Source organism: Numida meleagris, chromosome 26 (assembly GCF_002078875.1).
Source record: "Numida meleagris isolate 19003 breed g44 Domestic line chromosome 26, NumMel1.0, whole genome shotgun sequence".
Taxonomy (NCBI): domain Eukaryota; kingdom Metazoa; phylum Chordata; class Aves; order Galliformes; family Numididae; genus Numida; species Numida meleagris.
The window spans coordinates 1375852-1389778 of NC_034434.1; the positions used below are offsets into that span (position 1 = coordinate 1375852).

At 44.8% G+C, this 13927-nt stretch overlaps 1 protein-coding gene across 9 annotated transcripts in view; it reads left to right on the top strand.

Annotated features, from left to right (window-relative positions):
- TLK2 (tousled like kinase 2) overlaps window positions 1–13524 on the top strand; it is a 44080-nt gene extending 30556 nt beyond the window's left edge. For all 9 annotated transcript variants that reach the window (XM_021377838.1, XM_021377842.1, XM_021377846.1 and 6 more), the window contains 9 exons: window positions 2762–2859; window positions 3186–3267; window positions 4923–5014; window positions 5941–6030; window positions 6505–6674; window positions 8237–8375; window positions 9291–9402; window positions 10397–10504; window positions 10893–13524. In XM_021377838.1, coding sequence (XP_021233513.1) covers window positions 2762–2859; window positions 3186–3267; window positions 4923–5014; window positions 5941–6030; window positions 6505–6674; window positions 8237–8375; window positions 9291–9402; window positions 10397–10504; window positions 10893–11066 — 1065 coding nt within the window. In that variant the 3' untranslated portion in view covers window positions 11067–13524. The remainder of the gene's footprint in view (window positions 1–2761; window positions 2860–3185; window positions 3268–4922; window positions 5015–5940; window positions 6031–6504; window positions 6675–8236; window positions 8376–9290; window positions 9403–10396; window positions 10505–10892) is intronic.

Below are 13927 nucleotides of genomic sequence, written 5' to 3' on the forward strand. Positions count from 1 at the left end.
GTAAGAGGTTTGTTTTTTTTTTTTTATTACTTGAAAAGGATGCTCAGGATTTTGCTCTTTACTTCAGTTAATAGGTGGTGCCCTCACAGTTATGATTTCATGCTGGGAGCTGTACTGTTCCAGTGCATCTTACTCTGCCAGTAGGGCCTGCCTGGAGCTGGGCTCTATGTGCCCCCGTGATGGGGGAACTTGAAGGAAGGGACCAAGGGGAAGAATTGTAGAATCATAGAATGGCCTGGGTTGAAAAGGACCTCAAAGATCATCCAGTTTCAACCCCCCTGCTGAGTTCAGGGTCGCCAACCACCAGACCAGGCTGCCCAGAGCCACGTCCAGCCTGGCCTTGAATGCCTCCAGGGACGGGGCATCCACAACCTCCCTGGGCAACCTGTTCCGATGCATCACCACCCTCAGAGTGAAAAACTTCCTCCTAAAAATGGAAGAAATGACAAGAACAGTGGCTTTCCCATTTCTTAGTTTGCGCTATCAGTAAAGTCTTCTGAATAATAGTAGTGTTTAGGTAGTTGTAATGCATGATTGTTTTCAAATACATGGGCTTCAGTGGGAGCTACACCTGCAAGTGAGCTCGTATTTAAATAAGCTGCTGGTTACCTTCAGTGTGATTGCAAAAATGTATACATAAAACTTCTGAGAAGCTTAGCAGATGAAGTCAAAATAAAATAAAAAAGGCTTTCTCCCATTTTCCTAGCTAGCTGTGATCTCTAAGGCCAAAGAGTTTTTTTCTGGGTGAAACAGAGGAAAAGTGGGAGAACAGCAGTGCATTGCATTTCCATCTTTTCTCAGGTGGTGCACAACCTCTACGCTAATTTTTTTTTTCCTGTCACCTTGATACTGCAGCTGAATGCAAGGCCTCATTAATGCTGCTGTACTCCTCGTTATTTTCAGTGGTGAGGGAAAGTTAAAGCACACGTGGAATCTGCTGGCACGCTGCCCAATGCATTTTATTGTCCAGTGAGTACAGATATGTGATATGAGCAGGAGCATGCTACAGGCGTACTTGCTCTGTAGCTTCCACATTGCTGGAGTGGATTAATTGCAGGTCTGTCTGTGCTGGCATGTAACGTGCCACCCTGGAACAGAGAAATCCCGTTTGGAAATGGACCTTAATGGAAAATGAAGTCATGTTCTGGGATCGTGGCATTGTCTGAAGCTGTTCTTATCCTTGTCCACTTTTGGAAACCAGCTCATTCTTTGTGCTTAAAAATAGAACAAGTTGAGAAGGGAAGGAACAGTCACAAGACAAATGGGTGACTCTGTCCCTTGAGTCATGTGTACCAAATAGTACTGCTCAAGGCGCATGTTTTAATTGAGGTTTGCAACCCTGTCCTCATCCATGTGAATTCGAGTCTTGTATTTGAGGGCACTGGACCTTACAGATTGTGCATCAAAACCTTGATGTGGCTCCTTCCTTCTCAAGGGAAGGGGCAAGACCAGCGGTGCTGCACATGACAGAGATGAAGTTGTTGTGCACAGCATGTTCCTACAGGAGGCAGAGCCTCTCTGCACTCCCTCACTTGGTTTCCAGACCCAATGTTCTCTGGAACAAAAGCAATCTCTAAGAACTATAAAATCTCCGTGATCCAGAGAAAAATTCTTTGGTCTTGCTAAGTGAGTAGCAGCTGAAAGTTCTTTCAGGTCATACGTTGGTTATCAGTCGCTCCTGTCCTATGATAAAGAAATCAGTCTCAGTTAAAACTGAAGAGCTCTGGGGAGGGAGCTCCCTGCCTGCAGGGTGAGGTGGTGGCTGTTAGCCTGGTGTTAAGGGGAAACAAGAAACCACCAAGGTCCTAAAGAGCCCATGGAACTTACACGAAAACGTTCTGCTCTTTTTAATTTGACCTGCTGACCACTGAGATGTGTTTGTTAAGGTATTCCTGCTTCTTAACTTCAGACTGCTCATGTGGTTCAGCTCGGCGTCAGGGCTGTTACTGCTGTGTGAACAAGCCTTTACTTGCCTTACCTTTGTTAGCTGGAGCATGCTGTCTGTTCAAGTGATGTCTTACAGCAGAAGCTGTTTACTGTAACGTCCATTTCTGATTTAGGTGGCTTTTAAATTTCTTGGGTAGAAAACGTAACACCCTGGAGTGGTATTACATTCCCATCTAAATGGTTGGAAGATAATTGTGACACTTATGTGCTGTGATCATTTTCAGAGTGATAGTCTGTAGGAGATGAAAATGGGATCTGGTACTGGAAATCTCCTGTTCTATAACGTGAAGTTAGAACCATGCACGTGTAATGTGCAAGCCAAAGTGTCAGGCAGACCACATCATCCTGCATCCTTCAAACATTCCCCTCTTATGGCTTTTCAGACTCCAAAGTCTGTACTTTCTTCAGAGAAATCTCAGTTACTTCTGTTATCTACGTAATTACGTGTCTAATTACGTGTCGAAGCCCAGGGTACCAGCCTCTATATTTAAAGCATGTCTTTCTTAAAATGTCACGTCCCAGTTTTTGAAGCTGCAATCTTAAAGGATTTATCACACGGCTAGCCTACAGAAGGGGAGAGGGCTTTTCAGAGATCATGGTCGCTGTTTCAAACAAAACTATCCAGTCGGTTTTCATTCCTTTCACCTTCTGCCTGACTCTCTAAGTTGCCTGTGAGCAGCTTTTTAATCTCCCAAACACTTTATTTGCCAATAATCTGTTTACAAGCGGAGTTACGCTTGTGGTTCCAGGCGGAAGTGCTGACTACAATATCTGAACCAATGTCGTGTTTTCTTTTTGCTTTTCTCTTGCACAGGAAGAAGCAGAGATCCAGGCAGAGCTGGAACGGCTAGAGAGGGTTAGGAATCTACATATCAGGGAATTGAAAAGGATACACAATGAAGATAACTCACAGTAAGCCCACGGGAGTCATGGACGAGTGTATTGCAAATCTTGATTTGTCCCCTTCATAATGGCAAATGCTGCATCTTTTTTCTTTAAATTAATGTTTCACCTTAATGCCTCCCTAGTCTAGGGGGCAGTGCAGAGGCTTCTGAGTACATCAGAGTATCGTTATATAACCTTTCATCAGTAGAAAATGATTAAACAGTGTCAAATCTGCCGGTTTTGGTATTCTTAGTCTCAATATAAAAATGTTGTCTCTAAGCTGTACAAGAGCTGTAATTTACTTTGCAGGAGAGTTCATTGCCAGTGTTGTTAAACTGTGTCTTTCTTGCCAGGTTTAAAGACCATCCAACGCTAAACGACAGATATCTGTTGCTACATCTTCTGGGTAGAGGAGGCTTCAGTGAAGTATATAAGGTAAATTCGAGGTGCCAACCTGATGGAATGTGAATGTGCAATGCAATCCTGCAGTAAGCGGAGCCTTGTGATCGTTTTCACAACGGAGTGTGTGGTTGTGGAAGGAAGAAGAACAAAATGCGTGTTACATCTGGCTTGTATTAGACAGCAGGCTTGAAATTTTTAGGTTCTGCTCGTGTTCTCAGAGGTCACATTTCCTGCAAATGTATGTTTCAAGAAAACATGGCACTAAATCTGCACATTTCACCGGGACAGAAGCATGCCATTCGTTTATTCAAGTGCTACACACAAATAGCTTAACGTGGCCAAGTTTTATTGAGTATGGCATAGCAAGCCTGAACTTTGCTGTAAATGAAAGAGAAAATAACTCGAATAAGAAGAGCAAAGCCTTCATTTCCTGGGGGTAAAAGGCTTTTTTCTTCATTTTATGCTCTGAAGTAGCAGGCTGGGTGTGTGTGTGTAGTCCTTGGAACTGAGGATTGCTTGTGTGTCAGCACTCTTGCATGGCCAAGACTTATGATACTTTGGAGGATCTTGCTGTTTGATTATTACTTTAAATCCTCTCCAGTGCTACATATTCTCCACTCGTACCCAGTAGTCATTAATTCATGACAAATTTTGGTAGAATTAACGTAACTACGCCAGTGCAAATGTTGGAAACATCACGATGATTTATTATTTTGATGCAGTGTAACAACAGGTACCTAAACCAGAGGTGCATACCGCTTAGGTAGCCAAGAGGGAGTGCTGCTTGCAAGTACTCTAGATTCTCTTTGGAGTCTCTGATGACTCAGTAGAAATCCTAAGCTCCCCAGGTGAAAGGTGAACGCAAGGGGGTAGGAATGCTTCATACCTGACTGTGCATAAGAGTTATAATTACATTACTAAAACAAAGAAATGCTTAGTTCTCTTCTCCACGGTCTATGGTGATCTGTTAAGCATTAGGAGTTAAGCATACAGCTTTTCAGCTGGATGCAGATTATCCTTGTTTGGTTTCAAGAGGATTTTACCCAATCCTGTAAATTATTAGATGCTTCTGCTCTCAGACAAAGTAACAGACTTCTTCATTTCTCCAAGAACACAATTCCAGTGATCTATTCTTGAAAGGTTGCCTAAATAGCAAGATACTGGACACACAGCACAAGAATTACACGGTTCAGCCCTTGAATTCTCTGGCTTCTAAATGAGCTGAAACATTTTGCTTCAAGATGGAGAGCTGAGCTACCAGCGTGAAACAAAGTATTAAAGATCTTCGGCGTGATTTTCATTTTGTTTTTAACTTAGTGTAGAAAATAAGTTAGCTGGTTGGGGGAATAATGACAAAGTCTTTCCCAGTGTGATTAAGTGACTGAATTTCAGTAATTTGGCCGTTCTGATCCCATTGTAGCACTGGTAGTAAAATGTCAGAATAAATGCAGCATTAGTTGAATCCCATAGGGAAGGGTCAGATCAAAGCACAGAATATTCAATTGTTTTCAGAGTTGCTTGGTTTCATTAGTGAAACTAATTACATCAAAATGTGGGTTTGCTCTTCGCTCAGTGTGTTGTAATGCTGATTTCCTGGGTGGGGAGATTGATTTGTTAGATCTTGTCGGCTTCTGCAGCATGAAGTTGAAGCTGTGATTCCTACTGATGCTCAGCTCTTCTCTCGGCAGGCATTTGATTTAACAGAACAGAGATACGTAGCTGTGAAAATACACCAGTTAAATAAAAACTGGAGAGATGAGAAGAAAGAAAACTATCACAAGTAAGTAAGGCTGCGAGACGGACAAACACGTTTCCAGGTTGTGTTTGGTTCGTTGTCTACGAACAGGCTGCCATTTTTTCCTGTGTTTTGCCACATTTCAAAAGCCACTCTCTGTCCCAACAGCTACTAGTAGAGCTTATATTTGTGTTAGAAATGTCTTCAATATGTGCACACGGCCCCAGTTTTGTATAAGCACTGTAGCACGAGATTTTGAAGCACAAGTGGCTTCTCTTCAAAATGTGTAAGATCTTGCAGAACAAGAGTGCTCATGGCCATCTTCCATGCACACACCTGCACGGAGCTCCTTGGAAGACTTCTTTTTGTTTCTCAGAATACTTGAGCTTTTCTCAGGTGCTGAGGAATACCATTAGGAATAACTTGTGTCACGGCCTAGAAGAAGGCTGCAGGAAGCCTGTTAAGCATTGGTAACGCTTGCTTCCTAATGCCATGGATTAGATAAGCGCTGCAGAATCACAGCCAAACTTTTTTTGACAGAACTTCAAAGGTAAAACCGTGATCTTACTTCCTCAACGTGTCAATGGCATAAGCTAAGCTGGAATTGAAGCTCGGACCGTTGAGCATCCTGGAATTTTTCTAGAACTTGCTGATTTTTGCATTCAGCTATCCTGGATCCCGTAGCGATTTATTATGAGATAATTCAGTTTTGGCAAGCAGCACCGTTCATCAGGATTAAGTTATTTTGTAGTGCTGCCAGCATTTGGGAATCTGATACGCTTGTTGGATTCTGTGGTTCTGAAAAACTGTTGTGAGCAGCTCCTCATTTTGCTTGCCTTTTCTTAAGCTGGGGGATGTGCATGGGTTTGTGATTGAACTTGGACTCCCAAGCGGTACGTCTGGGTGCTCCTCCTGCAGAACTTAGAATTCTATCACTTGTATGACTAATGCTCACGCTTTCCTATTTTCAGACATGCGTGTAGAGAGTACAGAATTCACAAAGAACTGGATCATCCTCGAATAGTTAAGCTATATGACTACTTTTCACTGGATACTGACTCGTAAGTTGTGTTGCTGTGTGCTTTGACTCAGTTTGGCCCGTCCACTACCAAGTTTTTGATCTCTCAAAATCTTACAACAGAGTCCAGTGTATATCCACGCCTTGCAGACTGTGCTGCAGAGGTGGCTGTCTGAGGCAGTTCGAGCATGCACAGATTTTCTAGAGATGCTAACTCGCATGCCCTGTTTATGTCAGATGTGGTGCTCTGCTAGTAAATCCAGCTTTTTGGTGACCTTGGCACATGCCCCAGCCAATACTGCTTTCCATTTCTGCTCTGGTGCTAAACGGGGCGTATCTGACCTTTGAGCTATTGAGCGTTGAAGGCTGTGCTCTTGGTGCCCTAATTTTGGAAAGAGATTAATTGGCTGGAGGACTCTTAATGTGTTGATCGAATAGATGAGACTCGCAGACAACAACAAAGTGGGCTGGCTTCTATCAGATGCCTCAATTACAGCTGCTACTCTTTTCCCTTCAGGTTTTGTACAGTGTTAGAATACTGTGAGGGAAATGATCTGGACTTCTACCTGAAACAGCACAAGTTGATGTCGGAGAAAGAGGCGCGATCCATTATCATGCAGATTGTGAATGCTTTAAAATACTTAAATGAAATCAAACCTCCCATCATACACTATGACCTTAAACCAGGTATGCTGTGCTGCTAGCTGACGTGCTTAAGGATGCTAACTGAAAGTAATGGGTTATAAGTAAAGTGAGGGGCTGACGTGCTTAAGGATGCTAACTGAAAGTAATGGGTTATAAGTAAAGTGAGGGGCTTTTATTTCGGTCAGACAGCAAAAAGGAGACGGTCCTGCCTGGGAAAATAAACTTACAATAAGAAAAAACTGTAATGCACAGAACATTCTGTGAAAAGGGTATTGTCTCCCAGAACTGCAACATAAACAAGGAAGTAACATTCCAGGAAAAAGTAGCCTTCTTATTCAGAATGAGCTCTTGAACCACCAAGTGTCTGTGTTTGGTTTCTCAACGTCCTGCTTGTGTTCTGCTTTTGAGAGCTTCTCTTATTGCTTCATAAAGGCTCCCATAATTACTAGTGTGTTTTATGTTCCCATTCTTCTGGCTTATTCTTTCTGTAATCATCTGCCCGAAAACTTGGGGGCAGAAGCTAACTGGGAAGTGTTCAGGTTTTAGGTTTGTTTGTTTTTTTATCACATGGCAGCTCACAAAGCTGAGGACATGCATGCTCCGGTCTTCCTTTGAATTCATTAGCATCTACCAAGCAGAAGGTCCTTTGAAAAATGTTGTTGCAGGGCTCTATTTAGCATTGGATGGAGTAGTGAAGGCAGAAATGTAAGCACTCTCTTTCGGGTCATGAACACTGGCTACATTGCTTTTTCCTAGTCCAGTGAAGTTCAACCACCGCTTCAGACAGTTGTCTCTGGTTTGCCTTCCTTCACTGGTGGCACTTCATCGGTGTTGTGTAACTCTGTGTGATGTGGTTTATTGCATCAGCAGGAGGAATCTGTACAGGAGGTGGTGCTGTTGCACTAGTTCTAGTGACCGTATTTCTTCCCCCAGCTGCTGGCTGTTCTTACGTTGTCTGAGCATGCAGCAGAGCTCTGCCTGCAGTTGTCTAAAGCTGTGATTCATCCGCTGCCATCACACACAATTCTGCTGTTTTATTGTATGCTTTGAGAAAAACGGTGATGATCTGAATTCTTGATCTTTGATGGATTTGTGAAAGACTCTTGCTTAAGCAGTAATTGTCTTTTTTGAGCTTAGAAAGCCACTGGGGAGCACTGCCAGGAAGGGAGAGAGTTTCTGGCTGTTGAGAGACTGGGGCAAGTTAGGACTTCTGGACAGAATGAGTCATAGCTGTGTATGTTTGCTTCTCTTCTTAGTCTTCCTTTTTGACCTACCCTTCCAGCAGGACCTTTGGGAGGGGTCAGAACAGCTTGGGCATCAAGCTGATGTGGAGAATAGGGCTTGTAATCTGAAGGTTCCAAGTGGTGTTGAGCAACTGAGCCATTTGAGGATGGATAAATCACACATCTAGCACTTGGTGGGAGCTGAGTTGTCTCTGAAGTTTGTTGTACTGAATTTAAAACACCTTCCCCAGGCTGCTACAGCTTGCTGTGCTTTGTAGGATGCTTGTTTTCTTGTGTAGAGGACCAGACTTCAGTGCAATTTTATTCTTGCTTTTCCCTGCTCAACATATTTCTAAGAGACCGTTTCCTTCCTCTGTTTAGGTAACATTCTTCTAGTCAATGGTACTGCATGTGGAGAGATAAAAATCACAGATTTTGGGCTCTCCAAAATCATGGATGATGACAGCTACAACTCTGTTGATGGCATGGAGCTGACGTCGCAGGGGGCTGGTACTTACTGGTAAGCATCGCCTGGGGCACTTGCAGCTTAAAGGTCAAGAAGAGTTTGCAGGCATCTTTGGATCTGTATCAGCTCTGTATGTGTGCCATTGTCAGCTTGAGATGGCGGAGGCTCGAGACCCTGGAAATCAGGGAGGGAGAATACCATGCAGGTACATCAGGGAGAAGGGAAGCATTCCACTGAAATGAGGTGAAAATCCATAGAGCTGGCTCTTACGACTTACATAAATCTCATAGTACTGTGTATAGCCAAAGCTTCACTTCCAAGTGTCATGTGAAGGATATTTGCAGTCATGCATGACTCCCAGTGCCAGCTGTCATCGCTGCATTGCTCAGCTGAGAGCAAGACTGCAGCGAGTTCCATGGAGTGTAATTATTAGATGTTACCCAAACTGCAGCGTGTCACTGTGGGCAACAGTTGTACCCAAACGTTTGTTGAGGCCTTCTGTATTATGTGAACAAATGTTTAGGTTTGTTCCTTTCCAAAAGTAAAACTAGCTGTAGTTTGAGCAAAGCTGTCTCTTAACTGTGACCTGCCAACTGGGCTCGTGTTTCTAGAAATACATATTTTTGGCTGTGAATTTCTATTGTGAAACTGTTGGCCGAGCCCTTTTGACAACAAATACCAGTTTGGAAGATGAAAGAAAACAAGGTTATTTTGTGTGCTTCTGTTGAAAGGATGCTGACTGTGCTGACTGACTCAGACCATCGATGTCTAGAGAGACCTTGGGATTGTGGTTTTCAAGAAATGCAGTGGTATGCAATGGTGATCTTAGATGCACAGGAACAAAGCTGGGTTCTTTGAATCCCAAGCCAACATGCGATCGCAGAAGCGTCTTCCATCTTTTCTAAAGAAAATGACTGGAAAGTATTTGAAGATTACACTCATAACCTGTTGTCCATTCTCCTTAATCAGGTATTTGCCACCAGAATGTTTCGTAGTTGGGAAGGAACCTCCAAAGATTTCAAATAAAGTTGATGTCTGGTCAGTAGGAGTCATCTTCTATCAGTGTCTCTATGGCAGAAAGGTAAGAGAGCACGTAACTCCTTTCCAAGCAGTGATTCCCAAACCTTTTGGAGGCAGCCCTGGCTTCTGCTTCCTTCTCTTTGCCAGACTAGAAGGTGCTTCTGCCTCGTCTCCTTGCCACCACCTCCAAGACAGAGCCCATGTTAATGGAGGGAGGATCATTTGCTAGGTTGTGTTTTGCTCTACGTGGCAATAATTTCAGAATCAGCATTCTTCAGAACATCTTTTTGCTGGTCATATTTCCAATGAGATCATAATGGGCGAGATGAGTGTGTCATTCAGGGCCAGGCAACCGACATTCTTGCTTTGGGCATTGCTTTATCATGCTTTCAGTGTTCTGATGTTATTCTTTGAGTGCTAAGTCTTTGTCAGGCCTGATATTGCTCAACAGCTGCGAGTGTTTTAAAATAAAAAGTAGATATCAAGACCTACTCCGAATGCTTTTAGAATGCCTTTTGGAAGGGAAGAGTCTATTTCAGGAAGAGGTGATTTGTTCTGAGAAAAGGCAATCTTAACGTTTTTATGACAACAGGAGAAGTTGGTTGGAAAAGGATTCCATCAGCTCTCGTGTTTACAAGCCCGTGGTAACCAGGAATTGTGAAAGCCTGGGCTGATAGAAACACTGTGGTGTCAGTCAGACAAACAGTGGAACCAGCCCAGCAGGGGTTGAAGGAGGTGAATCTCCTGGCAGCTCAGATGGGTGAAGCTGACCTATGAGGTCTGTAAGCACATGGAGATCCTTCCTGTCTGAGCTGGAGACACCCCGGACACGTTCCAGCTTGCTGTCCCTTCAGTTCAAGAGCAGGAGCAGCGTGTCAGATGTTCATCTGGCTGGAATCTACAGGCACCTTCACAGCATTCGTGGGCTTCTCGCCTGGAAAAATGCTGATGTCGAGTGATGATTAACAGTAGCCCTATGGGATGTTTTTTTTTCTTTTTAAGGCCTGTCATCAGTCTTTAACTACTATCGTTTGGTTTATTTTTTTTTCTGGTAGCCCTTTGGCCACAACCAATCACAACAAGATATTCTGCAGGAGAACACAATTCTGAAAGCTACCGAGGTGCAGTTCCCTCCAAAGCCAGTAGTCACGCCAGAAGCAAAGGTAAGTCCTCAGCACTGCTGGGTCACATTGCAATTGCTGTTCAGCATCCAGCACCAGTGGCTCCTTTCTCTCTGCATTCCTAAACTAGCAAGGAGTTTGTGTTCAACGCTTGCCTCCTGCGGAGAGCTCCGTGGCTTTGCATCGTTGTCGCTGTCAGCCTTGGGGTTGAGTGCAGTACAGCATGTCTCTCTACCTTTGCTTTCTCCTGATAAAAGCTGTGCTTCTGGCACAGCAGCTGGGCCGTCTGTGCAGTCGCTGGGGGAGGAATTTCAACGCTGGGTTGTCAGATTGGCCCAGCTCCCGAAAACTTAGATCTATCAAAGAAGGCTTCCTGCTCCTGTCAGTCTACTAATTCTCCTTTTGCCTTGGGGGGGGGGGGTATCTGCAGGCATTTATCAGGCGTTGTTTGGCCTACCGAAAGGAGGATCGGATAGATGTCCAGCAGCTGGCCTGTGACCCATACTTGCTGCCTCACATCCGCAAATCTGTATCCACAAGCAGCCCAGCTGGAGCTGCGATTGCATCAACCTCTGGATCATCCAATAACAGCTCTTCAAACTGACACAGAGTACTAGGCCAAAAAACTGCTTGAGAAACCGGCGAAAAGACTTTCAGAAACAGCTTTGGAATAGAGGAATCCGCAAGGGGTCTTGAGAAACCTGTACCAGGTGCTTTTTTTCTCTTGCTTTTTTCCATCCATAGAGCATGACAACATCTATTCTCATCAAGAAAACCTTCAGCATCTAGGCCAAGCCATGTGGATAAGGAGGTGGCTTGAGGGTTTGTCCAGCCAATGACCACAAAGTGTGGCTGCTCTGAACAAGGAGGGGAAACTCAAGAAAATCAAAAAATCAAAAAATCAAAAAAAAAAAAAAAAAAAAAGACATGGTTCCACGTACTGTGAACTTCTGAACATGCAGCCTTGGGGAATCCAGGACGCCGTGTGTGCTTCATATGAAGAATGTGGACTTTGGAAAAAGACTGGTCGAGTCCAGTGTTGATATTTAAACATTGTTCTTTTTCTTTTAATAAAGTTTAGGTAACATCTCCTGAAAAGCTCGAAGCACCAAGGTTCAGCTGGGGATGGTATATGACTCTTTGCCCTTTGGAGGGGAAAAAAGTTGATCCTGCCTGTTCATGGCACTAGCGTTAGTGTTTTACCCCTAATTAATTTCAGTTTTTTAAAAAAAATAACAATTTTTTGGAAGAAAACAGTTTTCTGGTCTCAAAGTGAAACCCGTATTAGCAGGTTCGTGGCGTTCTGCAGGTGGTGCAGCTTTCTGCTCCCTCGGGGTGGCCTCTAACAAACAATTCAGCTTCTCAGGAGAGCGCTGAAGCTCGGAGGCAGGCCTGCACGGATCTCCTGTGATCGGAGCGGATTACAGTTCAGACTGCCACCAGGTTTTCGGCTGCTGCTTCATCGCTCTCACAACGGTTGCACCTTTTTAATTTATTTGAAGTGCTGTTCTTTTTTGGAAACACGCCCTGACACGCTCATGACGTGCTCCCTGCTCTTGTGACCATGATCTCTGTTGACTGTTGAGAAGGGCAGGCAGCGAACAGGAAAGAATTGGAGCACAGCTCAGCTGATGGCAGGCGTAATCTGTGCTCACGCAGTGCTGTACGTATCTCATTCGTGTTATGAAAACCCAGAGCTGAAGAAAGAAGGCTTGTCTTGTTCTTCTCAGTGAGGTGACTAGGCAGGAAAGCTTCCTCTCTCCCTTAGCATTTCCCTTTTTAAAACTTGCTGACTTCTAACTTGCTGCCGTCGCTGCACCAGCTCGCCAACGGAGGGGAAGGAGATAATGTTCTAGAAGGGGACAAATACCCTAATTATTTTTGTCGCCCTTCTGTAATCTGCCTGGAGGGGGCTTGCACCTCCAGCTGGAATCTGCCTGCTGGGAAGCGTCAGCCTCTTGTCCCCACCGTGCCCCCTTTCCCCCTGCACTGAAGGAGGACTGAAAACACACACACACAAAGCGCAGCGCTTGAACATGTGGCAGCCAGCTTGGAGCGTTCCTAACATGTGGCAGGAATCCCTAGCCAGAAAAATTTAAAGATGCAGTGTCCAAGAGCAGAGTTTTTCTTGGGAGAGAGGCAGTGCCCCTGCTGCCACCCCAGGGCCTTGTTTAAAGGACAGGTGATCCCACGCATGCTTCCTATCCCGATACCCAGATTGCGTGGCACCTCTGGCTCCTTCCTGCAGCTCCAGCAGCACGTAGGCTGGCTGGGGGCACTCGGTTCCTGCAAGGTGTTCTTGTGGCAAGCAGTGTTCTCCAGTCATGCACTTGCTAAGAGAACTCTCGCTTGCCTGCCTTGCTGGAAGCCATCCTCTGGAAACACGCGTTACCTGTTCAGGATCTCGTGTTTAACTGAATTATAAAAATGGATCAGGGAAGCACGGAACCGTGCTTTGATTTTTATCACGGCTGCGTTAGGTTGGTCTTTAAACGGTAGGATCTGAAACAAAAGAAATGCTGCATCTCTAAATACTCGGCCATAATCTCGTAGCCCTTTTATCCTTGCTGCTCCGTTCCTGAAATGAACTGTTCAGCAAGCAGCGATTCCACGTGGCTGTCGGGCAAGATCAGGGTTGAGGCTTCGTCCTGGTGGCTGACATGGAGGATTTGGTGCCTGCCCGCATCGGGGAGAATTCTAACAGGGTTTTTCCATCTCCCAGCCCCGTTGTTTCTTGGCCATCCGGTGCGTGCTATCTCCGTGGGTGTGATGAGTTTTGTGTCAGATGCGTTTATTCCTGCTGTGTGACACCCGTTCGGGGGCCTGGGGACAGCGTTAGCCTTTTCTGGGGCTGAAAGCAGTGAAGAACCCTGGTAGAATTCTATCTGCCACGCCTTCCTCGTTAATACGGGTTTCACTTCCAATAACAGACCCTATTGCCACACTGTTCATTTCCTTAAAGAAAAGTGTATGAAGAATTTGTAACTTAAACCAGGCCAGACTGTTTTGGCTCTACCCAACAGATGAGACATGGATATTAAAATAAGTTTTAAGAAACTGAATTGCTCGGCTCTCCCTCTGTTGCTCTTCGTAGTGTTGGCACGAGGTCTTTGCAGGGTGCTGGGAGAAGGTGAGGATGGAGGAGGTGGTGCTCAGCAGCTCAGACCCTTGGGATCTCTGCATCAGAAGAGGGATTTGCTGAAAATCACGGAGTCCTATTTAATTATGGATGTCAACCTAGCTCTGGAAGATGGAGGAAAACATCAGAGTGGAGTTTGTCCCTCATTTCTGCTAGAGTAGTGGCTGCCTTTATGGGCTGTGTATGTTTGGGCCGCGAAGAAATGTTTTTTTTGTGTCTGTTGATGAAAATGCATCCACCTCCTGCTCTGCCCTGGCTGCGCTGAAAGCTGGTGGCCTGGAATAACCGCGCTGCGCAGCAACGAGAAGTTCAGCTCCTTTCATTTC